The sequence below is a fragment of the Coregonus lavaretus genome (assembly GCF_964263955.1).
Source record: "Coregonus lavaretus genome assembly, contig: HAP1_SCAFFOLD_123, whole genome shotgun sequence".
In the NCBI taxonomy this organism is placed as follows: Eukaryota; Metazoa; Chordata; class Actinopteri; order Salmoniformes; family Salmonidae; genus Coregonus; species Coregonus lavaretus.
Window position 1 is genome coordinate 201,016 of NW_028165834.1, and position 24,694 is coordinate 225,709.

The following is a 24,694-nucleotide window of genomic DNA, read 5'->3' on the forward strand; positions in this document are numbered from 1 at the left end:
TCTGGCTCATTACTTTATTACTCACACTCTCATTCTCTCTCACACACACATACACACAGGATTCTTACCCTCCCTCTCCTCTTACTTGCTGGCTTTTCTTTGCTCTCTCTTCCTCTCCCTTTCTTTCTCCTCAGCCTGCTCTACCCACTCTAAAGAGTTGTCCCGTCTTACTTTCAAGGACTTTTCTCCTCTCGCATCCTCCCCCTCTCCGTTCCCCCTCCCCCTCATCAGTCTCCCTTCCCCTGCCCCATCTCTCTCCGTCCCTCTCTCCCAGTCTCCCGCCACGTCTCACCTGAGCTGGCCCAGGTTGTAGTGGCGTGTCTCTCCGTCGGTGGAGCGCGTGACGCAGACAGAGAAGGCGGGCTGCAGCTGCCTGAGCTCCAGCAGAACGATGGCCAGGTAGTGGATGAAGAGCAGAGCGTCTACTAGAGATACAGCGTACTGCACGATGCCCTGGTAGTTCTCATCCTGGGTACAATAGACAACCCAGCATGTGCTAGTGTCAATACAAAACATAGGTACACACCAGTGGCTGCTGAGGGGAGGACGGCTCATAATAATGGCTGGAATGGAGCGAATGGAATGGTATCAAACATATAGAAACCATGCGTTTCATGTATTTAATACCAATCCGCTACAGCCATTAACACGAGCCCATCCTCCCAAATAAGGTGCCACCAACCTCCTGTGGTACACACCCATTCATGACAAGATATTTACACAGAGATGAAAGCAATGACATTTAAACGGAATACTCGAAGAGGCAGTTGTGGTGGCCAGTAATTAGACACATTACAAACGTTGTGAGCGTGAGTTTCCCTTCCCTCTCCCAGCTGTACCTGTGAGTCCAGTATCCTCACGCCGTAGAACAGCCAGTAGGACACGACGAACAGCAGCACCAGCACAGCCAGCAGCGCTCTGAACACAAACACCCGGGGCAGGCCGGCGCGCGGAGCCCGGAAGAACAGCGCCCACACGGCCAACAGCAGTATTAACAACTTAAACGCCACGGAAATAAAGAGGCCCTCGCAGGCCGTGCCGCACACCTGGAGCTTCTCAGGCCAGAGGAGGTGGGGGAGAGCCAGGAAGGCCAGGGGCGTGAGGAAGACCAGCAGGCCCAGAACCACAGCCAGGGTCAGGGTCAAGTAGCGCCGGCAGTCCAGGCCCACGCTGTCCTCCATGTCCTTGGTGATCCGGACAATGTCCTCCTGGGACAGGCTGTGTTCCGACGTCCCCGTGACGGCCGTGGTGGTCTCGCCCCAGTTGTCATCCTGGGAGGGGGGAGGGGGAAGGAGGACGGGAGAAAAAGAGAGGAGTCAGTGTTAAATACTGTAGCATATGAGCATGTTACTACTAGAGTCAAATGTATTAGTTGGAGACAGGAAGTTATAAATATGGCAAGTCAGACCGGATTTTTCTACTCTAGGCTCATTTCTATAGACCGCTTAAAGCTGTGCTCATTACCGTTCAAAAGTCAACCAGGGAGGAAGGGCAAACAAAGAGAGAGTTAGAGAACGAGAGAGAGAAAGAAAGATGGGAAATGGAAAAAGAAAACAGAGAATGGAGCGACTGCCAACTGGGGTACGCGAGGCGAGGCGCTGATGTCGGTGTTTGCTGGCATCCACAGATAATAAAGGTCATTTGTGGCTGGTGAGAGATCCTAAAACAACACAGATAAGAGCCTTTATAACACTGTACTAACACAGGCCCACAGTGTAGCCTGCTAACTGAGCTGCCAGGGAGGGCTGCCCAATAGAGACCAACAGGGAGACTGGACAGACAGACCAGAGACTGTCTATCTAGTTGCCCTTTCCCTCTTTCCCCAACGACAACAGATGGAGCCTGATTTGATTTCCTCAGCAGAGGACTCCAATTTAAATCAGCAGGCAGCTAAAAATAGCACTGAGGGGAGAAAAAGGGAATTCATACAGGATGCATTTACCATCCATCTGAGATAGGGGATTGCACAGTGTGTGTGTGTGGGAGGGGGGGTCTCTTTGTCCCATGGCCCTAGGAGTTAAAACAGCACAGGACGGGCAGAGGGAGGCTGGACAATAGAAGGCCAAGCTTTACAGTGACACTCTATCCCAGTCGGAAAGATGCAGCAGCCACAGATAATATCCCACTGTAATCAGGCCAGCTCCTACTGCAGTGTCCAGAGACAAACTACATTTAGTTAAATGTTGCTGTTGCGGGTTCAATACATTAGAATTGTATTTGATGTCCCTATCCCAACCACTTACAGACAACCCACCATGGATATTACATTGTGTTCCTTCAAAGGAGGTCAGATTTGAATGAAGTCAGAGAGAACCAAGTGAGGCACAGAGAAACTACAACTCAGTCGCTCCTCCGTTCCTACATACTGAATTCCAAGCTGGGCATCCATCCTTTTTGTAATAAATCATCTCATATCATTACTTTCTGCCAATTCAAGCAGTCCAAGGGAAGGGTTGACGACACACAGTCAAATGTCCAGGTTCTTATCTGAAACAGTAAAACTGACCCACCTAACGGATAACATTCCTGATACAATCCTGACCTCAATAACCGATAACACAAACTAACGGTCGTAAATACCCATTAGTCCAGTCAGTCTGGCCTCCAGAGAATAATCCTTATAATGGACCAATGGGAGGGCTGTAAATCAGTGTAGAGCTGCTGTATGACCTTTGGGATGAAGAGGTCACAGGGTCAAGACACTGGTGGTTGTTATGTAACTGGACATTTGCATTTAGGTGGAAAACCAACATCCACATCCGATTGAATGTTTAGGTCACATGGCTGGCTTGAATTGCACCATTCAACACAAGCATATTTCAGTGCTATTCCAAAAGTTCCATGCTGTGCTTTTGATATAGGAGTCAGCTGACCCCATTGTGTAGTTTCCAGGTGCAGTGTTGAGCATCAGCACCTTGGCTCTACCACCACAGCCCATAGCCAGAGCACTGGGATCCTCTAGTCTCTACCTCCCCACTGAACCAGGAGAAGCTGTGTGTCCACAGAGAATACACCAGGGTTATTACCTGACCTACAAACCCAAACCTGCCACAGTAATGAGTGGGGAAAGGGGTAGAGGAGGAGAGGCAAGGGAATTGATGTAGCTCTCAACTATGTGTTGAACACACACAGAGAAAGAGAGAGATAGAGAGAGAAAGGAAAGAAAGGAGAGAGTGAGAAAGAAAGAGAGAGAGTGAGTGTCTGTGTATATCATTTATAAGAGAGCCCTCATTAACACTAAGGGGCGTTGAAGAGGTCCTTTGCCACTCCATGGTGAGAGTATGAAACAATGGATACTTCAAAACATAGACAGAGAGAGGGGGCCTTCCATGAATAGAATGATTACAAATAGAGAATGAGAAACCCATTTTAAATCAATCTCATTTTGATGAAGTGCTCTAGAGAAACACTCAATTAAGGGTTTTCCATTGGTTGGCCCGTACCAACCAGGGCTGGCTCACCAGACCTCCGAAATCTTTAGATAGAGAGTTTGGCAATTCTGGATGGGGAAGTTTGGGCCCTTGCCTGCCTGGTGTTTCCCCGTGCCTGCCTGAGTATAAGACCTAAATCTCCTGATAGGATTAGAGAATCATCAGGACGTTCATCTAATAGCAGAGAGAGGTGCATGTACCTGGCTGGCAGCATCACCATTCAACACATTCACCATCACAGACACACAGCAGAAGAGGAGGAAAGGGGGCAGACAAAATAGCGAGAGAGGAGAGCCGAAGGGAGACAGGAGAGAAGGAGGGAGGGTGAATGAGAGAGAAGGGAGGGGGATTGTGGCATATTACATCCCCCACCACACACACACAACCTGTCAGGACTATCCACAACATCCACCCTAATCAGAAACCTGTGGTAATTCACCAACACCTCTATGGTGGTGGGGGAGGGGTTATACAGTGAGAAGTCAGCTAAATAGCCATGTAATTGAAACATCCAACTTGACATGTTCTCTCCCACACGCAGCTACACATTCAGAAAGAGAGGGGAGAGGAGATGGGAGGGGACAGGGGAGACGGGGAGAGGGGATGGGAGGGGACAGGGTAGACGGGGAAAGGAGAGAGGAGACGGGGAGAGGAGAAGGGAGGGGACAGGGTAGACGGGGAGGGGACAGGGTAGACGGGGAAAGGAGAGGGGAGAGGGGAGATGAGGAGAGGGGAGGGGACAGAGGAGAGGGGAGGGGACAGGGTAGACGGGGAGGGGACAGGGTAGAGGAGATGGGAGGGGAGGAGACAGGGTAGAGGAGATGGGAGGGGACAGGGTAGACGGGGAAAGGAGTGGGGAGACGGGGAGAGGAGATGGGAGGGGACAGGGTAGACGGGGAAAGGAGTGGGGAGACGGGGAGAGGAGATGGGAGGGGACAGGGTAGACGGGGAAAGGAGTGGGGAGATGGGGAGAGGAGAGGGGAGAGGAGATGGGAGGGGACAGGGTAGACGGGGAAAGGAGTGGGGAGACGGGGAGAGGAGACGGTAACAGGAGAGGACACTGGATAGAGGGGTGTGAGCAACACTGACATCCCAATGGCAATGAGCACTCCTGTGAAATCTGAACAGACCGAGGGATTAGGAGGCAGACAAAGACCGACAGAGAGAAAAACAGACAGAGACAAACAGAGAGAGAGGTGTGCATAAAAACTCTAATATTCTGAGTGCTGAGAAACTGGGTAGAACTGGCCAAACCTATTCAGCTATAAGACATCTACACAATTAATCTATACAGACGCTAGGTAGCCTAGCAGTTAAGAACCTTGGGCCAATAACCAAAAGGTTGACGGTTCGAATCCCCGAGCCGGCAAGGTGAAATAAATCTGCCATTCTGCCCTTGAGCAAGGCAGTTAACCCCCCTAACAACACCTGCTCCCCGGGCGCCGATGACGTGGACGTCGATTAAGGCAGCCTCTCTGATTCAGAGGGGTTGGGTTAAATGCGGAAGACATTTCGGTTGAATGCATTCAGTTGTGCAACTGAGTAGGTATCCCACTTCCCTTTCCAACATGCAAAAAACCTAAACATTGCCACTCAGGTAACCTAAGCAGGGTTCCTTTCCTTCTATTATAAAGAATTAATAGAGATAATAAGGAAGGAAATGTTTGTCGAGCTAAAGTGTAGAAATGTACTAAATATTAATGTCGCCAACCATTCAGTGTGTGTGTGTGTGTGTGTGTGTGTGTGTGTGTACGCACGTGTGAGTGTGTTAACAACATGTAATCGGTGGGAATCTTTCACCATGTACAAATTAAGTGACATACATTAACACTATGTGTGAGTATAAATACATGCTATTGTCTCCAACGTTAAATCATGTCCATAAAAAGGGTTGTGTGCTATTTTGGTCTGTGGGGTAGATCAAACAAGGCCCTTTGCTCAGAGACAGAGCATATGCACTCAACAGACTCCTGGGAGACGAGCGGTGTGTGTTTGTGTAAATATAGCAACGGACAGGGGGCATTCCAAGATGCTGTTAACATCCAGCTCTAGCCGTGACAAGCAACGCAAAGCAAACAAAGCTGCCAATTACATGTCAAGACAGAGAGACAGGGAAGATGGGCAGTAGCAATGTTCTACACTAACATGGAGGAAATAGGTGGACCAGCCAGGAACAAAGTGGGAGTTCAGACACTGCCAGAGAGAGTCCAGTAGGGATAAGTAGAGGTTCTCCAGGGAAAATGTTGACTTCTATTTAACCTAAACACTTGTCCACTAAGCCTCCTATCACATCATGAGATGCAGCTAATGTTGAACTTCATGTAAAATGACCATAAGATTCCAGCTTCGTCATCTCCGTCATCATCACAGAGCAGATTTCTCCCTCCAAAAAGACGGCCATTTTGAAATCACTTCTAAAAACAGTGGTCTCACAGACCACAACAGCTACACCAAAAACAATGTCTCTCACTGTATTTAACAAATCCACGCACACTACTTGAACACGAATGGCTTGCCAGTTGCACGCATGCCAACTCCTTGTCTCCAGACCTTTAACATCCACTTAAGATAGAAGGAAATGTTACAGCCCTTGACCATCCACCAAACAGTCTATGTCTTACCTGGCCTGGCCCTGGGCTGAGCGCAGGGGTGTCCCCAGGCGGAGAGTTGGAGTCCTCCTCTTCCTTGGAGGTCTCCACCACCACCTCCTCCATCATCACCTCCATCAAAGCGGAGAGCTCATGTCGAAATGCCAAACTTTTACGTGTAACAGCGTCGACCGGCCAGGACAGGGAGAAGCTTGGCCATAGAGATCCAGCTAGTGCATCTCTCCAGACTGAGACAACAGTCCTGGAGAGCAACCTCTCTGCCTCCACCGCTACACTGTTGCAGCCTCACCACTTTATCTCTTTGTATAGAAAAACATTGCTCATCACCCCCATCATGCCCCAAGAGAGATTGTACTGTATGGGCTGTGTCTCTCTGGGTTTAATGTACAGGCTTTGAACATCGAGAGACAGCGAGAGAGCAGGGGGGAAGAGCGAGAGAGAGAGAGACTAATCTCATGGGATGTCCTAATAGCAGCAAGATGAGGGGGGAGGTGAAAGGGCAGGTGGAGGATGAAGAGGAGGGGGGTCCATTAAACAAACAGATGTGCCCCCCAGAGAGAGAGAGACAGCAAATACAATAATAAACCAATTAGGCTCAGAGGGCTCCTGCCTGCCACCCCTATTATACCCCCTCCTCCCCCATCACATCTTTAAACTCTCTTTTTCTATTCCTTCACTTCCCTGGGGCAACTTCTCTCATTCTCTCCCGCTCAGTCTCTCTCTGCTCATCCTTGCCTGCTCCAGTGAAAACCACTCTCTGTCCATTCCTTCTGAGCCACTGAGCACTACGGCGATGGTGTCATGACTTCCAGTCAATAGCAAAGGGCCTGACGAGGGACCTGGGTGGTCTGGACCAACCAATGAACACACAGTGACAGTCTTTGTACGGATTAACTGTTCATAGACATTGGATTGCAGGCTTATAGCAGCCTCTATGGAGGTTGACAATACAACCACACAGTCACACCAATGTTAGAAGACCCCTTGCTACTAAAAGATGGAGATGTCCTTAAAAAAAAAATCATAGATACTCCTCAGATTCAAGTAAAATGCAGATCTGCAAAAGGACTGAAGTGGACACAGTAACTCAATTCCTGTGTGAAGAAGCGGCGTCATCAACCACTTCTCTCCTGCATAGACGGCCTAGAACTCGCCTCAACCCCAGGAAAACCATGCCAGAGCAAGGTACTTGCATGAACAGCAAAAACACAGAAACATTGAATAATTTCATTAAAGAGACCTCACCTAGTAGAGAAGCAGAGGCTCAACTCACCATGGAACCATAGACCCAGACATGAGCACAAGCCCTGCGCCGCATCCAAGGTCCCGACATCGCTACTACTGTACCTCGTACTTCCCCAACACAGAACTACCTGCACTCTGCTTAGAAATGCAGTGTAGTCGTGTTGTTACCTCTTTACCTAACCATCTGAGAGGACAGGCGGGGGGGGGGGGGGGGGGGGGGGGGGTACAGTAGAGAGGTGCCTGTCATGGGCTGGGGGATCAGAGGCTGGCAGAGTTTAGTTTGATGTCCAATTGGCACTGCCTCTATTCTGAGGGACCCTGGGAGGAACCACATCTGCCCCGCTTTGGCTATTGCCTGCAGTAAATGACACAACACAACAATGACCAATTGTTGGCAGCCCCCCCCCCCAAAAAAAAACGCCCACTTTTTTAAGCTGGATTCTCATTCACTTCAATGCGGAGGTTAGGTAGTACACGATCATCATACAGACGTGAACACGTGCACTGGGGAGTACATGTGAAGCGCACTGTGTAATGTGCCTTTACAAAACAGAATTAGCCTACATGACACAAACAAGGTTTTAGGTGGAAGTCTGGAATGAGTCACAAGCACAGGCGCACACACAAACACGAGTTCAATGTCTAATTGTTGGGTTCTAAGGCTTCTGATTTCATTGACATCCCGTGAACTATAAATAAAGTGAGATACACGTTCTCTTTTCAAACAGCCCTCTGTCTGTGTCAGCAGGAGAGGTGGGAGGGTTGTTAATTCTCAAAGAATGCTTCCTGGCTTATATATCATGTTTCTCCTGGGTGCCACTTCACATAATGGTGGAGCAGTGAGAACCCAGAGTGCATTCCTCAGCTGCACAACTCTGTTACGCCAGAGACGAGTACTTCAGAAGTCCCCATTCCACATCTATGGTCTACCGTTACATCACTGATATAACGTATCATAAGTGTATACGAGTAGTCGAGACGAATATGGATTGCTACGGTTCTCTCAACTGGAGAGTGTTGAGAGTCAGCACACTAGCATAGCCTGGAGGCTGGAGCTTTGGACTGGTTCCCTCAATGGCAGCCGTTCAATATTTTAGCAAACGGCTCTGTTCAAACATCACTGCAGAATCACCAAGAGCTGCATGCTCATAAAACTGTCAAGGCAAATGATGAGAAAATTGAGCATATTGAGACCAACGCCCTGACTCACCAATTCAAATACTGTATCCCAAACACACAATGACAAACATACAGTATAGCTTACAGTATGAAGTATTTAATCAAAAACAGACACACAACAAGCTTTCCTGACAAGCTCAACAGCAAACAACCTGAAACACACACACGTACCCTGACACACACAGTTCATTCTGGAGGGCTGGTTATAGCAGAGGGACACAGCTGCACTGAGATGTCACAGCTTGTTGAGGGCTGGCACCCTCTTGACACACAGCCCCCGCGTCTGGGCTCACTCACCGTGTCAAAGACACCACACAGTACCCACACACAGTGTCAAAACAACACACAGTGTCAAAACAACACACAGTGTCAAAACAACACCCACAGTGCCACAGCCAACCCCCAGACACACACACTAACCAACTACACAAGTGGAAAAGCATGTTTGTATGTCTGGATACATATTTCCCAGAAAATAAGCCGCCAAATTCAAACGGACGGTCCAATGCATTGTTAAAAAGTTGTGCAGCCACCACATGTGAATGTCTGTACTAAGGATGTATACGGTTATTTGAATATTAGAATATCCGAACGGACGTTAGCATTCGAATATTTGTGTGAGTATTCATTTCAGCAAGAAAAAAAATATTATAGGCCTATTTTAACACTGAAAAAGCTCTCTCTAAATTAAATGAAAATGTAGTTTCTATGACGTGACCCATAAAAAGACCGGTAGCCATCCTGTAGCCGTCACGTGTTTGTGTTGGCCAATCAAAGCGGCAAAGAAGCTCAATGTGTAGCAAGTGGAACAAGAGTTCAAGTTCTAATGTCACGTACACAAGTACAGTGACATGTCTTTCACTAATGCAATGCAAGATGGAATAAAATTACAGAATTAAAAGCTAGCAAAATGAGAAGGAGTAGGCTACAACAAACAACCAACAGGTAGGCTGTTGTTTTATCTGAATGGGGATGGGGAGAGAGTGCAGCATGTGGCCTCAATTAGCCTAGCTAGCTAGCTTAGCTAGCTTCTCTAGGCTACTCCAGTCAAGACAGGCACTGTTATATGGGATGATAAATAACATTGTAGCTGCTACAAGTTAGCTAGTCTTGGCTGTAGCCAAGTTGCATTGGCTACTGCTTCTCTCTCGCTTCCATCTCACACACACCGGCCCCTTCACAGCTGCAGCAATAGAGCACCAGCCTCTCTCCCCCGCGCAGCAATGCTCGGGTTAAAAACGCATATTTTAAAAATATATACAGTACCAGTCAAAAGTTTGGACACACCAACTCATTCAAGGGTTTTTCTTTATTTTTACTATTTTCTACATTGTAGAATAATAGTGAAGACATCAAAACTATGAAATAACACATATGGAATCATGTAGTAACCAAAAAAGTGTTAAAGAACTCAAAATATATTTTAGATTTTAGATTATTTGCCTTGATGACAGCTTTGCACACTCTTGGCATTCTGTCAACCAGCTTCACCTGGAATGCTTTCCAAAAGTCTTGAAGGAGTTCCCACATATGCTTAGGACTTGTTGGCTGCTTTTGCTTCACTCTGCCGCACGACTCATTCCAAACCATCTCACTTGGGTTGAGGTCGGGGGATTGTGGAGGCCAGGTCATCTGATGCAGCACTCCATCACTCTCCTTCTTGGTAAAATAGCCCTTACACAGCCTGGAGGTGTGTTGGGTAATTGTACTGTTGAAAAACAAATTATAGTCCCGCTAAGCCCAAACCAGATGGGATGGCGTATCGCTGCAGAATGCTGTGGTAGCCATGCTGGTTAAGTGTGCCTTAAATTCTATATAAATCACAGACAGTGTCACCAGCAAAGCACCCCCACACCATAACACCTTCTCCTCCATGCTTTACGGTGGGAACTATACATTTACATTTTTAGTCATTTAGCAGACGCACTTATCCTATATGCAGAGATCATCCGTTCACCTACTCTGCGTCTCACAAAGACACGGCGGTTGGAACCAAAAATCTCAAATTTGGACTCCAGACCAAAGAACACATTTTCACCGGTCTAATGTCCATTGCTTGTGTTTCTTGGCCCAAGCAGGTCTCTTCTTCTTATTGGTGTCCTTTAGTAGTGGTTTATTTGAAGCAATTCAACAGTGAAGGCCTGATTCATACAGTCCCCTCTGAACAGTTGACGTTGAGATGTGTCTGTTACTTGAACTCCGTGAAGCAGTTATTTGAGCTGCAATTTCTGAGGCTGGTATCTCTAATGAACGTATCCTCTGCAGCAGAGGTAACTCTGGGTCTTCCATTCCTGTGGCGGTCCTCATGAGAGCCAGTTTCATCATAGCGCTTAATGTTTTTTGCGACTGCACTTGAAGAAACTTTAAAAGTTCTTGAAATGTTCTTAAAGTAATGATGGACTGTCGTTTCTCTTTGCTTATTTGAGCTGTTCTTGCCATAATATGGACTTTTGTCTTTTACCAAATACATTTAACATTTAAGTCATTTAGCAGATGCTCTTATCCAGAGCGACTTACAAATTGGTGCATTCAACTTAGGATAGCCAGTGGGACAACCACCACTGGGGGAGGGGGGTGTAGAAGGATTACTGTTAGACTATTCCAGGTATTCCTTAAAAGAGGTAGGGTTTCAAGTGTCTCCGGAAGGCGGTCAGTGACTCCGCTGTCGTGGGGGAGCTTGTTCCACCATTGCGGTGCCAGAGCCGCGAATAGCTTTGACTGGGCTGAGCGGGAACTGTGCTTCTTTTGTATACCACCCCTACCTTGTCACAACACAACTGATTGGCTCAAACGCATTAAGAAGGAAAGAAATTCCACAAATTAACTTTTAACAAGGCACACCTGTTAATTGAAATGCATTCCAGGTGACAAGTGCTCAGCATATGTGGGAACCCCTTCAAGACTGTTGGAAAGCATTCCAGGTGAAGCTGGTTGAGAGAATGCCAAGAGTGTGCAAAGCTGTCATCAAAGCAAAGGGTGGCTATTTGAAGAATATCAAATATATTTTGATTTGTTTAACACTTGTTTGGTTACTACATGATTCCATTTGTGTTATTTCATAGTTTTGATGTCTTCACTATTATTCTACAATGTAAAAAATAGTAAAAATAAAGAAATACCCTTGAATGAGTAGGTGTGTCCAAACTTTTGACTGGTACTATATATATACTGTGTAAATATATAACCCCAAAAAGTATTTTGAATATCTAGATATTTCAAACCCCCATCACTAGACTAGTCCTGGTAGTATTCCGTCCAGATCAACCACACTGCCACACACACAGCTCTAGTTAGCCTTACACATTGTCACACACATACACACACACACAGTGTCCCCCCCACACACACACACACACAGACGTCACACACACACTGCCTTAGCCAACTTAGTGAGGGGTAATGAGCGTAGCTCTGTACTGTGGGACTGCGAGTCCGGCAGGGCATAGTGGTTAACACAGCAGCTCTACTCCTCTCCATCTCTCTCTGAGGAGATTCCCAGTGACTCTGTATTACTCTGACTGATGCTTATAGAACACCCGTCAACACTACCGCAGGCAGGCTGGGCCACAACATGAAGAACACATGAACACACACATACTGAGTGAGTACTGCTGTTCGCTAGCAAATCCTGTTGAGGTGCTTAACATATTACACACACACACGTAAATACATACATGAAAAGTAACAAATACACACCCTGTGTAGTGCGCACAAGTCTTGCTCATCCGAGTAAGGGAGTTTGCCAAGTAGGTCAGTAAGGGTTAGTGTAATGGTGAGAGAAGGGCTGGTAGTGTTAGTGTTGCTCTGGGCTATACTCTACTGTAGAGAAGAGTGAAAATAGAATTTGCACTTGGACGGCAAATCTCTTGTGCTCTAGTCTGTGCATAAGCCATAACATCTGGATCTGTCCAACTGTCTGTCTTGCTGTTAACATCTACTATTTTTAGATCCATCCATCCATCTCTTCAAGGGCCAGGCAGACCAAGCACTCAAAGCCCATTTTCATCAGCCAAAGCCAGAGTGCCCAGTGTTTAACACCAGAGACTATGTGCACATTGATCAGCTAGCTGTACAACAAAGGGATGTAATCTGAAAGCTTCAATCAGGCCTGTGAAGTCCTCAGCTCAACCAGAAAGGCACAGGGCTTATCCGGACCAACCGGCGGATAGATTGACTCGCTCCCATGAGTGGATTTATACATGTACATGTGCATTTGATGCATACATTTGTATTACAAAGAAGTTGTTTACCATAAATCCAACTACAAGCACTGATAAACAGCCACGTGAGCTGAGCTGTCCACCGATACATACTGTATGTGCCCGTGCCGACCTTTATGATTAAGTGAAGTCCACATCAGAAGCACCCAGCTCCTGCTGAAGCCTTACCATCATAATGAGGCATTGTACAATAAATACAATCAGAGTGGGAAAAAACATAGGACTATAGAAATGTACAAGTTAATTTCAAACAAATCACAGGAAGGAGATGTTGTGTGAGAAAATGGTCAAGTTCATTTCTGGGGGGTTTCTAGCAGTGTGGTTTCTTCCCTGTCTGGGCTGTGTGGGTAGAGTAGCTGTGGAAATATTGTGGGGTAGTTGGAGAGGTTGGCCTACCTGGACCTCCTCCCCCAGTACAGACGAGTCTCCCAGCAGCGGTTCTGCTGGTGGTGCGTTGATGGTGACCGACTTCTCAGAGCGGCTGCCATCCTTGCTGCGTGACTTGTGGTGGTCTCGGCTGCGCTCCCTGAGAAACAACGACAGGTACACCGAATGATTCGAGGGGTATGGGGTTACCATGACTACCAGCAGACAGGAGGAGAGGGTAGGAAGAGAGCATGTCGGCGTGGCGATAGAAACGGACTGCCACACGCTGGATTTCCAGCATGAGCCTCATGTTATTTCTCTCTCTCCCTCTTTCCTCCACAGCGTCAGCAACAACAGGGTTATAGGAGCCATCATCCCCTACGACCTTAATCCTGTTGGCTTTTATTTAATTTGTATTTTCTCACAGTGAATGTCTGCAGGGGCTTAGCTGGCAATTCAAAGAAACACACACATGGATACACACATGGACTAACAAACAATTGAAAGAAACACACATGGACACAAAAAAACGCTAGAACAGGCAGGAACTGTCTGAGTCAGAAAAGAGGACTAGGGGACCATGGGAATAGAGGACTAGGGGACCATGGGAATAGGGGAATAGAGGACCATGGGAATAGAGGACTAGTGGACCATGGGATCAGGGGAATAGAGGACTAGGGGACCATGGGAATAGAGGACTAGGGGACCATGGGAATAGAGGACTAGGGGACCATGGGAATAGAGGACTAGGGGATCAGGGGAATAGAGGACTAGGGGACCATGGGAATAGGGGAATAGAGGACTAGGGGATCAGGGGAATAGAGGACTAGGGGACCAGGGGAATAGAGGACTAGTTGACCAGGGGAATAGAGGACTAGGGGACTTGGGGATCAGGGGAATAGAGGACTAGGGGACCATGGGAATAGAGGACTAGGGGATCAGGGGAATAGAGGACTAGTTGACCAGGGGAATAGAGGACTAGTTGACCAGGGGAATAGAGGACTAGGGGAATAGAGGACTAGTTGACCAGATGACTAGGGGACCAGAGGACTAGGGGAGGAGAGAACCAGGCCTTTACCTGCTGATGATGCGTCTCTAACGGTGGCAAAGCGTTCTTTGTTCCATTCCTTGCCTCCCTCATGACCCAACTACCAACCAAACCCTTGTGAACTCTCCTCTACCTCACCTCCCTTCCTCCCACGTTAAATCTCCCCCACGAGGCCCATTAGCGTATCCGACCCCAGTACTGACCCTCTTCACCTCCCCAGATCCCAGATCTCTAATCCTGTGTGGGAGTGAGTGAGTGACAGGGTTTCTCCATCCATCCATATACAGCACAACACATGGCACTGTGCCCACTGCACTGTGCCTACACCATCATGGCTCTACTAACCCTGACACTGAGGAGGCTCATCGCCTTCCCAGCATCCACTAATCTGATCTCTAGTCAATCCCATTCTATTTCCAATTGCCCTCAGCCATGGTACTGTAGCTAGATACTCATGGTCTGGTCTGTTAGAGGGAGAGCCATGGTACTGTAGCTAGATACTCATGGTCTGGTCTGTTAGAGGGAGAGCCATGGTACTGTAGCTAGATACTCATGGTCTGGTCTGTTAGAGGGAGAGCCATGGTACTGTAGCTAGATACTCATGGTCTGGTCTGTTAGAGGGAGAGCCATGGTACTGTAGCTAGATACTCATGGTCTGGTCTGTTAGAGGGAGAGCCATGGTACTGTAGCTAGATACTCATGGTCTGGTCTGTTAGAGGGAGAGCCATGGTACTGTAGCTAGATACTCATGGTCTGGTCTGTTAGAGGGAGAGCCATGGTACTGTAGCTAGATACTCATGGTCTGGTCTGTTAGAGGGAGAGCCATGGTACTGTATTGTACAGCAGCTAGATACAGTACCTTATGGTCTGTTATATAGGGGCAGCATGAGAATAGAACAGAGATGAGGAGAGAGATAAACAGGCTATGGTCTGGAAATAGCAGGACAGGCTCAGTCTGATCTAATACAGATTTTGGAATCAAATGTAAATCGCAGAGGGATTACAGTGGAAACAAACAATTTACAGAATGAAAACTTGTATGACTTTATTAAAACCTCCAGGAATTGTAAATGCTAGACAACAAGGGCTGAATTCTAACCTGAGTGCCACCCAGTGACATCAAAAAACAACTTATGAGAAAATCATGAGTTAGACCCACGCAAACCTCTAGTTATGATTAAGACCAAGTACAGTTCAAGATATTGCTGCCATTTTTCTTTTAACCAAAAATGTTAATTTCTTGTCCTCTGAGCTTATCTCCGTGTTAGGAGTCTTTTGTGAAGACCATAAAATGGATGTAACAAGTGTAACAAATTTGATTTCCTCTAAAATGGGGGGCTTTTCTTGTATCTTTCTTTCACTTCAGGCAGTAACATGGCCACCTCAGTCTCAGTGCTGGCAGAGGACTCTGGTGTGTTACAGTATGCCTTCTTTAGGGATGTTCAAATCCTTTATAATACATCACGCTGTCATATCAGATTCGCCTTTTGGTGCCTAGCACTGTAGATATGTATTCCTTATGCATATGATGGTTCAATAGGTGTTACTAACACATTTTACCCATCCGTTATGGAACATGGGCATGGTTGTGAGAGCTCTTGATGCCAGGACATGAAAGAGCACTATGCAAGCTTAAGGAAAGTGCAATGTGGATATTCAATGACATAGACACTATTGATATCATAGATCCATTATTGATTGACCTAAAGCTGGCTCAAACAGCAATCAGTTTAAAGTAAATAGATGATTCACACTTCAGAGTGCCGCTTACGCATTCAGCATAGGTAAAAGGGGTTGGAGGATCAACGCTGATAGGAGAGCCCATCAGATATCCTGACGTTAGGCTCATCAGGGAAGTGGTGTGATTGGCTGCTACGGAAGTCATGGACCTCTATAGAAGCCAATGTGTTGTGATAGAAGGGTGTTCACCCCTCTGTTTCCTGCCTCTATTCTGGTGTTTCCCTTTTTGAACAGGACACAGCTTCCTACTGAAAATGACCACAGCCAACTTCCCAACCACAAACTCAGGTAAATACCCGAAAAATGTATTGTTTAACAATTGAAAAAAAAAAGTACAACATTCAAAGCAAGGATAATTGGAACAAAGTGGTGTAGGATTTTTTTATTCACTGGGACTGGGAAATCTGAAGAGTCAGTCATGGTGGATTGGCAGTCTGTCCCATTCATTTTTACTAGGGACTCCCAGAGAGAAAATTGACCTGACATTTTCTGCCTTATTTCAACACTGCAGGGAACTCCAGAAATAACAGGTGAGGCACTAAGAGACATTCAGAACTAATACATTGAATCTAGAAGGAAGTGGAGATTGAAGTAATCCTTAAATAAATGATGGATATCATTACTAGAGCTACAATGAGTCCAGCGAGGGGCATGATCATCATTTAGATGCCGACAGTGATGATGATTAGGAATTGGAGGAGCCCTATGGGGAGATGATGGTGAGGAGAGTGGGTGAGGGACTTCTTACAGTACTCATACTTTTAATTAATATGGTATGGTACTGTACTACTGTAGAGGCCAGGGTTGGGTAGAGGGGTTCACTGCAAGGCAGGATCAAGGAGTTAGCCTGCTAACTTGCCTAAATATTCAGAAAGATAAGCTTGAAATGGGCATGGTCGACTTAACTCAACAACCAAAAAACGCATATCTAAGTTTAGCGTTCTTTATGAACATGAAAATAAATAGTTATTTCTGGTTGTTTAGCTGGCTTACTCATTGATACTGCTTTGTAGTACACCGCTCTGGCTTATGCAGGTTGTGTAAAATATAGGGGTTGTAAGTTACATAGCGGTAGGATCACTTAGGCCGTTTATAAGGGAGTGGATGTAAAGATTGGATGACTCATCCACTGGAACGTCTGGAGGCAGCTGGTTATGACTGGCGTGATTGTTTAGAATCAATGTAGGATGGAAGATGAAGAAAAGGGTCTCAACCTTTTTATATCACAGCCTGCCTTTCAGAAACAGACTTTACCAAATCAGAAAGTAGCTTGTGGGCAAATCAATGTGCATCTCTTCCTCCTCCGACATCCTCCTCTCATCCTCCTCCTCCTGCATCATTAACATGCAGCGCCAACCAGCCTCATTGCTATTCTACAGCCCTGCTCTGGTATCATTTGATAAAAGCAATTTGACTTCCAGCGTGGCTTCCTAAAGCAGGTATGGCTTTTAGATGGAGGATGGAAGCCTGGCAAGCTAGGACAGAGCCAGACCTGGGAGCGATTTCCACCGCAACACCCGCAGCTAAGTCTGACACTGTCTGTGCACCCCCTCTCACCGACACACAGGGCTACGGGAAACGGGGCCAACTTACACCTCCTCCGCCAAGAGTCTGTCTGTGGATGAATTTGCTCACTTTCCGCATGGCTGGCCAGCCAAACCACACACCTGTGTAAAACAGGCCTGTGTCAATGCAGCGCTCAGAGCCTGAGGAGCTAGGTACTGCTTACTGCCAGTGTCAGCTAACGGGAGGATGACGAGGAGCCAAATACATAACAACACTCTCAGAATAATCACATTACAGAGAGAGAAAGAGGCCGTTTTAACTTCACCTTGAGAGAGGCCGTGCTCAATGACACTGGCAGGTCTGCTCCCTCTGGGTAAGTGTAATGAGGAAGGCGGGCCAACAGGCAAAGAGGTGTGGCTGTTAGAAAGACAACACTAAACTAACAAAGGCCATTTCCTCAAGCCTAGGTCTATACAGTCAAGGTCTCTAGAACTTCATGCCTGGACATAGCACATTCATTTGCCCATCCCTCATACTGACTGGGCGAACCCATGGTCGCAGCATTGCTCAATGACATTTCTCCACACAGTTTTGAGCCAGAGAGAGAGGCCCGGGGAGCAGTGTGTGATAGGAGCCGTAGTGAGGCCAGACTGTTGGCTAGGATTAGCTCCACTATCAGGTGACAGGGTACACACTGTATGACATGTACCAGTGTTTCCACTATAGCATTAGTCAGGCAAGGCGAGCCCCTCTCCTTGACTTGCTCTGTAGCCCCCTGCCTAAAATAAAGTTTATGTTGGAAATGTAAAAAGCAGCATGTGGGTAAGGTGGTCTTTTCACTCCACTTGGCTTTTCCATAAGCATCAACTCTAATCAGAAAGTTCCAGAAATATGGTGTCTCCCCAAAATGTGGCCTGCCTCAGAGAGGGGAACAGTTTGGGGAACCATAATACCCGAGCAGCAAAGGGATTAAAAGTTTGGCATGAGATAGCGTAATTTATTCAATTCCCTGTGTTAATAGAGTGTGCCGCCATATAATTGGAGTCCTACCAATCACAAAGAGCCAATTTTCCACATGACTGACTACCAATGTGATACTCACTAGTCAATAATCATTGGCACGCTCCATAGCCACAGAAGAACCCCTCTCAGGAGAAGAGAAAGAAGTCTCAGAAGTTACTGTAGTAACTCAACACCACCATGACAGTGGATGCAGAAAGGCTGTGATCTTGGTCTAGAGAATCATAAATAGGTAGCAAACTACTCTGATGTCCTTAAAAAGACCAAGCATCAATGTCTATATAGAGGCACAATGGGGACTGACTGGGTTACCTGTGTATAATCGTGCTAGAGACAACAACGCAAAAACAACAACACGAGTCAACGATCCAGAGTCAGTGGGAGAGATGTTTGACATGGTGTAGTATCACACAGCTTCAGCCATGGTAATATCTTGGAAATCCACCCCCTGCTGTGGACCATCAAAGCTAATTGTCTAGTATGTTTTTAGCTTTAGTTGTATACCAAGGCCAGATACAGGATCTCAGAGAGGCACACAACTGTTTACATATCTGCTTGGGTGTGTGTGTGTCTGCATGCATGTATGTGTTTATCCGTCAAAGTCTGGCATAGATGTAATTAGACAATGGCAATCTAAAGCCGCTTCGCACATGGCACCCCTCGGAGTAAAAGGATAATACTTCAGATCAGACAAGGGTTTTCAAAGCCAACTGTTTCTCTTTTGTCTATTGAATTAGAGGCCAGCCAGTGGCCTTAGCATAGTGGGAGAGGAGAGAGAGGAGAGAGGAAATGAGTTTGGCAAGGAGGCCCTGTATCGCCTCTCCAATTTGCCGTCACTCACTGGCTGCATCCCAAACGGCACCCTATTCCTTACATAGTGCACTACTTTTGACCCGAGCCCTGTGGGCCCTGGTCAGAAATAGTGCACTATATGGGGAATATGGTGATCTTTGGGATACAACCACTTTATCCTGAGTTACAAATACAGGAAGAGAGGGGATTGGGTGGGAAAATGAGTGCCCCCTCCCCCACCTCCAACCCCACTTTCATTTACAACAAAGTGTGCCCAGTTTTCGCTGCCTAGCTTCAGACTACAAGGTCAAATTTTCCCCCGGGAGAACGTGAGAAGAGAGCTGGGGCAGGGGAGCGGAGAGGCCTCTCCATCCAGTGATACGCCTGCCGCTGTCTATCCCATGGGAGTGGTGGTGACACCACTGGAGAGAGGGAGGAGGTCAAGTGGAGATTAACGAGGGAGGGCAGCTGCTGGCTTTTCAACACGTCCGGGGCTTGGGAGCGAGGGATCGGCGACTGACTGGAGCCGAGTGGGGTCTGACGCGTGAGAGGCAAGAGAGCCTTGAGATAAGGGGAAAGAGCAAGAGAGATAGCGAGGGAGGGAGAGGTAGAGCAAGAGATGGAGAGTAAGCACACCAGAGGTTTCAGGGGGTCCCACCAGATTCACCCGTAGGGGGATCCTTTCCCCTGGGTAACAGGTGCCTGAGAGACAGAGGGAAGGAAGAGGGAGAGAGAAGGATGTGCTGGTTGGATAAAAGAGGGGATGTGTGGAATAGGAGCCCCTTGCTTTTGGCCCTCCATGTATCAGCTGAGCCATCAGTCAGGCCTCTTCAGCACCTGTCCCCCTCTCCCTTCCTGAGCCTGTCAGACACTGCTATTCCACTAACGACTGACAAATAACCCCACACTGCTCTGTGGTGGACAGATGGATGGAGGGGAAAGGGGGGATAGGGACAGAGTGGAATGAGGGAGAAAGAGAGGAATGCAGGAATGAAGGAGAGAAAGAAAGATTGGGAGAGAGAACAGGGTAGAAAGGGAGGCAGGGAAGAGAGAGGAATGTATCAGAGGTTCTGTGACTGCTTATCCTTCAAACTAGAGAGGGAATTAACTTGTTCCTCTTACCCGTGTCTATGGGATCCCCGGGAGCGACCAGAGTAGTACGAGTACCCTGAGTAGGTGGACTCCGTGTCCATGGCGACAAGGTCCTTCCTCCCGGGCGATTGGCCAAGGGCCTCGCGGAGGTTGCTGGGCTTAGCAGCAGGCAGACGCAGCGGGAGCTTGTGGGCGGTCTTGTCCGGTGGGAGGCGGAGCTCGCTCAGGAGATTGGCAGAGGCTGCAAGCTGTCGGGGGTCAATCTTGAAAGCAACCCTGGGGGTTCCCGACTAGGAAACATCAACCTGGGGAGGAGACAGAGCAAGAGAGAGACAGAGACAGAGAGAGAGGCAGGTCTGGTCAGAGGACAGACTATTGACAGAGTTTGGGGTGGAAATGGTGGACTACTATAGCCCAGTTGATATTAATGAGATGACAGAACGGTCACCAAGTGCAGAGGTCAAATACATACTGAAAGGCATGGATGTGTATTGCAGATAGCTCTGGATAGCTGGGATCTCTGCACATAGCGTTCACGTTGCCTTTTTCTCTGGAATTAACATTCCAGGAGATAAATATGAGAAAAACACAACCGCTTCATTGAAGCAGCATTTTCTACATTCCCATTTGGCAGGCTGAGGAAATAATTATTTTAATGAAGAATGTGCGATCCCTCTCACACACACACACCAATTGAAGCATGACACAGAAGAGCCTTGAAACCATTGGACGTATTTTCTGTTGATTCTAAGAAATATGAAGGTAAATTGTGAAAGGCTCTTCTTCCTTCTAACCTCCTTGACAACTCAAACCTACAGTAGTTGACAGAGAGTGTGAGCACTAAGCACATCCACAAACAACAGAACAGCAGCTGACCTAGCTATGAATCCCTCCCTCAACAAATAGACCTTTCAACAGACAGACTGGCCCATGAGAAGAGAGATTGAATTGGAATGTTGCGCACACGGGTCTACCTCTGGAGCACCAACAACACAATGGTCGGATGCAGAGCAACAATCCCTCCGTCCGCCCCTACCCCGGTCTCACCCCCTACCCCGGTCTCACCCCCTACCCCGGTCTCACCCCCTACCTTGCCCCACCGCACTCAGCCCCAGCCTTATCAATGAGAGCCATCTCCAGAGGGAAATCTGGCAGTGACCAGCTCCAGCAGCCTCTCCCCTCTTCCAGCATTCCACTACAGTGACATCATCACACAGACAGAGAGTGCTCCAGGTAAAACAACCAAACACTATCACATTATTAAACCAAGAAGCTTTCAGAGGGGAATTAAGACAACCAGCCAACAACACACAAACAGATACCGTAAAATATCTAATATAGCTTTAGGCCTATATTCTGTGTTTTAGTTCAATTTTTTCAAAAGGAAGGAAGGAGCTTATCGGTTCTGCAGGAGCCCATATCTAAATGTAGAGAGACTGTCCATCGAGTCTCTAATCTTGGAAACATTCTTTCCCAAGAGGATCAATCTCCCAGAAAAATGCTAAAGGCTGTGTGGATGCAGAGGAGGGCCATAACTCAAACATCAAGTGGATTTCAATATCAAAGGCAGAACAAAAGAACTGCCCATTAATTCCATACCATTAGTTCTACTCCCAACCCTGACTAAAGACTTTACAGCATCCACTAGGAGATGCAGGTCTGATAAGAGTGTTTATTGGGTGCCCTTGATTTGATTTGACTACACATACAGGAGGATATGGTTTACAGTTGTTCTTAAATGACCAAAAATAAGAGGGAACAGAAGGGAGTGAATAGAGTGAAAAGAAAGGAGTAGAAACAGCCGTAGTGAAATAACGGGATTACGATTACGCACATGGCTGAGTAACAATGCATGGGGAAACAGAGAGAGCCATGTGAGTTGTGGCGTACGCTCCTTGGGGGCAAGGAGAGCTGGGGACAGGCGTACACACACGTAACACACACACACTTCAGGTAAATCATCTCAAGGCTGAGGCATATAGGGAGGTGAGGGGTCGGTTCTCTGTTGCATCAGAAATGGGGCCTCATCCAGCTGGAGGTAATGGGACAGGAAGATGATGAACGGAGCACGTTACATAAACTCACATGCATCAATGCAATAATCTGCCAGAATAATTAATAAACCAAGCTTGCAATGTACATTTCTCAACAACGTAATTCATTCTCGAACACTAAGGATTCAATTTTAACTTAGAACCATCCAATCAAATTTAAAGAATAATTAAATGAAAATGGAGCATTTCAGAAAGGGGCCTTGACAAAGTGATAACATATTTTGTATTGTAACACAGGTGATAAATAATATATACAGCTGCTTGAATTGGGCCAAAATCCCTAGTGAAATCTTCAATGTAAACAAGGAGCTTAAGGAGAGAGGTTAAGGTGAACATTGTTTAATTTACACACATATCCCAGAAATGAGCACACTCACTGGACTGAACACTTAAAGCATGCCAGCTCCCATGACCCCTTGCAGCAGAGGAAGTCCACAACAGATCTGGGTCAGTTAGAGTGAAATTAACCAGAGGGCTACAGTCACCACTATCTGTCTCCACCACAGTCACATCCTGCTGTCCTGACGTGTTTGGAGTTAGCAGTATGCATGTTCATTCAAACACTTAACCTCCTTTGGAATATCACAAGCAAAGCGCACTTCTGCACACATGAAACATGTTGATTAACTACCGCAGTAGTCACAATGGAAGCCATGGGAAGTGGAGCGGGGCTGGAACTCTCCCTTGGGGCACTCCCTCTGTTTTCATCCTGCTACTGCTTTCATAACCACATTTGTTCCAGTCGTTTCACAGAAAAATGCTGCTCATCCAAGATACTGCCCCGTGCCATCTTATCTGCCACTTAGAAAGAAAAACTAGAGAAATACTAGGAACTAGGAGCACTTGGGGTTAATGTGAACAGTGACCCATATAGTGTGTGTATGTATGCTTGCACATGGGGATTGAGAAAGTTAGTTCTATCAAACAAAGTCTGAATATTTCTATTTAAAAATGACAGCCCTCTTGCTGACACGGTTTTAAACATCTGAATCATCAGAGGGAATACTGAACATCATGATGACAAACCTCTCTAAAACTGTTTTATTCTACTGAAGAGCCAGCTGCCAGCTCAGTCACTGTGCCAGTTAGGCAAGCAGAATAGCTTGATGTGACAGACAAGAAAGGCTGCTTTTAGACAGGCAGCCTAATTCTGATCTTTTTTTCACTAATTGGTCTTTTGACCAATCAGATCAGCACTGAAAAAGATCTGTGAAAAGATCTGATGTGATTGGTCAAAAGACCAATTTAGTGTAAATAATATCAGAATTGGGCTGCCTGTGTAAACGCAGCCAAAGAGTAACAGATTATGAATGTAGATCGGAATATGATTCATATGGGAATCATGTTAGATTGAACTTTGTGTCATTGAAGATGGGAGTTGTGGATGACGCACTCCAAGCAGGCAGGACAATCCAGACTCGGAGTAAGGCAGGCTACAGACAGACTACAGACACTCTGGCCAGGGTAAGGCAGGCAGGCTACAGACAGACTACATACACTCTGGCCAGGGTAAGGCAAGGCTACAGACAGACTACAGACACTCTGGCCAGGGTAAGGCAGGCAGGCTACAGACAGACTACAGACACTCTGGCCAGGGTAAGGCAGGGCTACAGACACTCTGGCCAGGGTAAGGCAGGGCTACAGACACTCTGGCCAGGGTAAGGCAGGGCTACAGACACTCTGGCCAGGGTAAGGCAGGCAGGCTACAGACAGACTACAGACACTCTGGACAGGTTAAGGCAAGGCTACAGACAGACTACAGACACTCTGGCCAGGGTAAGGCAGGCAGGCTACAGACAGACTACAGACACTCTGGACAGGGTAAGGCAAGGCTACAGACAGACTACAGACACTCTGGCCAGGGTAAGGCAGGCAGGCTACAGACAGACTACAGACACTCTGGCCAGGGTAAGGCAGGCAGGCTACAGACACTCTGGCCAGGGTAAGGCAGGGCTACAGACACTCTGCCCAGGGTAAGGCAGGGCTACAGACACTCTGCCCAGGGTAAGGCAGGGCTACAGACACTCTGCCCAGGGTAAGGCAGGGCTACAGACAGACTACAGACACTTTGGCCAGGGTAAGGCAGGCAGGCTACAGACACTCTGGCCAGGGTAAGGCAGGGCTACAGACAGACTACAGACACTCTGGCCAGGGTAAGGCAGGGCTACAGACAGACTACAGACACTCTGGCCAGGGTAAGGCAGGGCTACAGACACTGTGGCCAGGGTAAGGCAAGGCTACAGACACTGTGGCTAGGATAAGGCAGAGGGCATGGGTTGAGGACTACAGACAGACTATACACTCTAGCCAGGGTGAAGGCAGGGGTACTGCTACAGGACCACAGACAGACCACAGACAGACCACAGACTGTGGCCAAAGTAAATAAGGCTGC

At 47.2% G+C, this 24,694-nt stretch overlaps 1 protein-coding gene across 2 annotated transcripts in view; it reads right to left on the reverse strand.

Annotated features, from left to right (window-relative positions):
- Nucleotides 1–24,694, reverse strand: part of LOC311115425 (vang-like protein 1) — a 48,058-nt gene that overhangs the window by 17,958 nt on the left and 5,406 nt on the right. For both annotated transcript variants that reach the window (XM_084190605.1, XM_084190604.1), the window contains exons 2-5: nucleotides 20,279–20,553; nucleotides 13,081–13,210; nucleotides 840–1,271; nucleotides 293–468 (exon numbers count right to left, since the gene is read on the reverse strand). In XM_084190605.1, coding sequence (XP_084046731.1) covers nucleotides 293–468; nucleotides 840–1,271; nucleotides 13,081–13,210; nucleotides 20,279–20,349 — 809 coding nt within the window. In that variant the 5' untranslated portion in view covers nucleotides 20,350–20,553. The remainder of the gene's footprint in view (nucleotides 1–292; nucleotides 469–839; nucleotides 1,272–13,080; nucleotides 13,211–20,278; nucleotides 20,554–24,694) is intronic.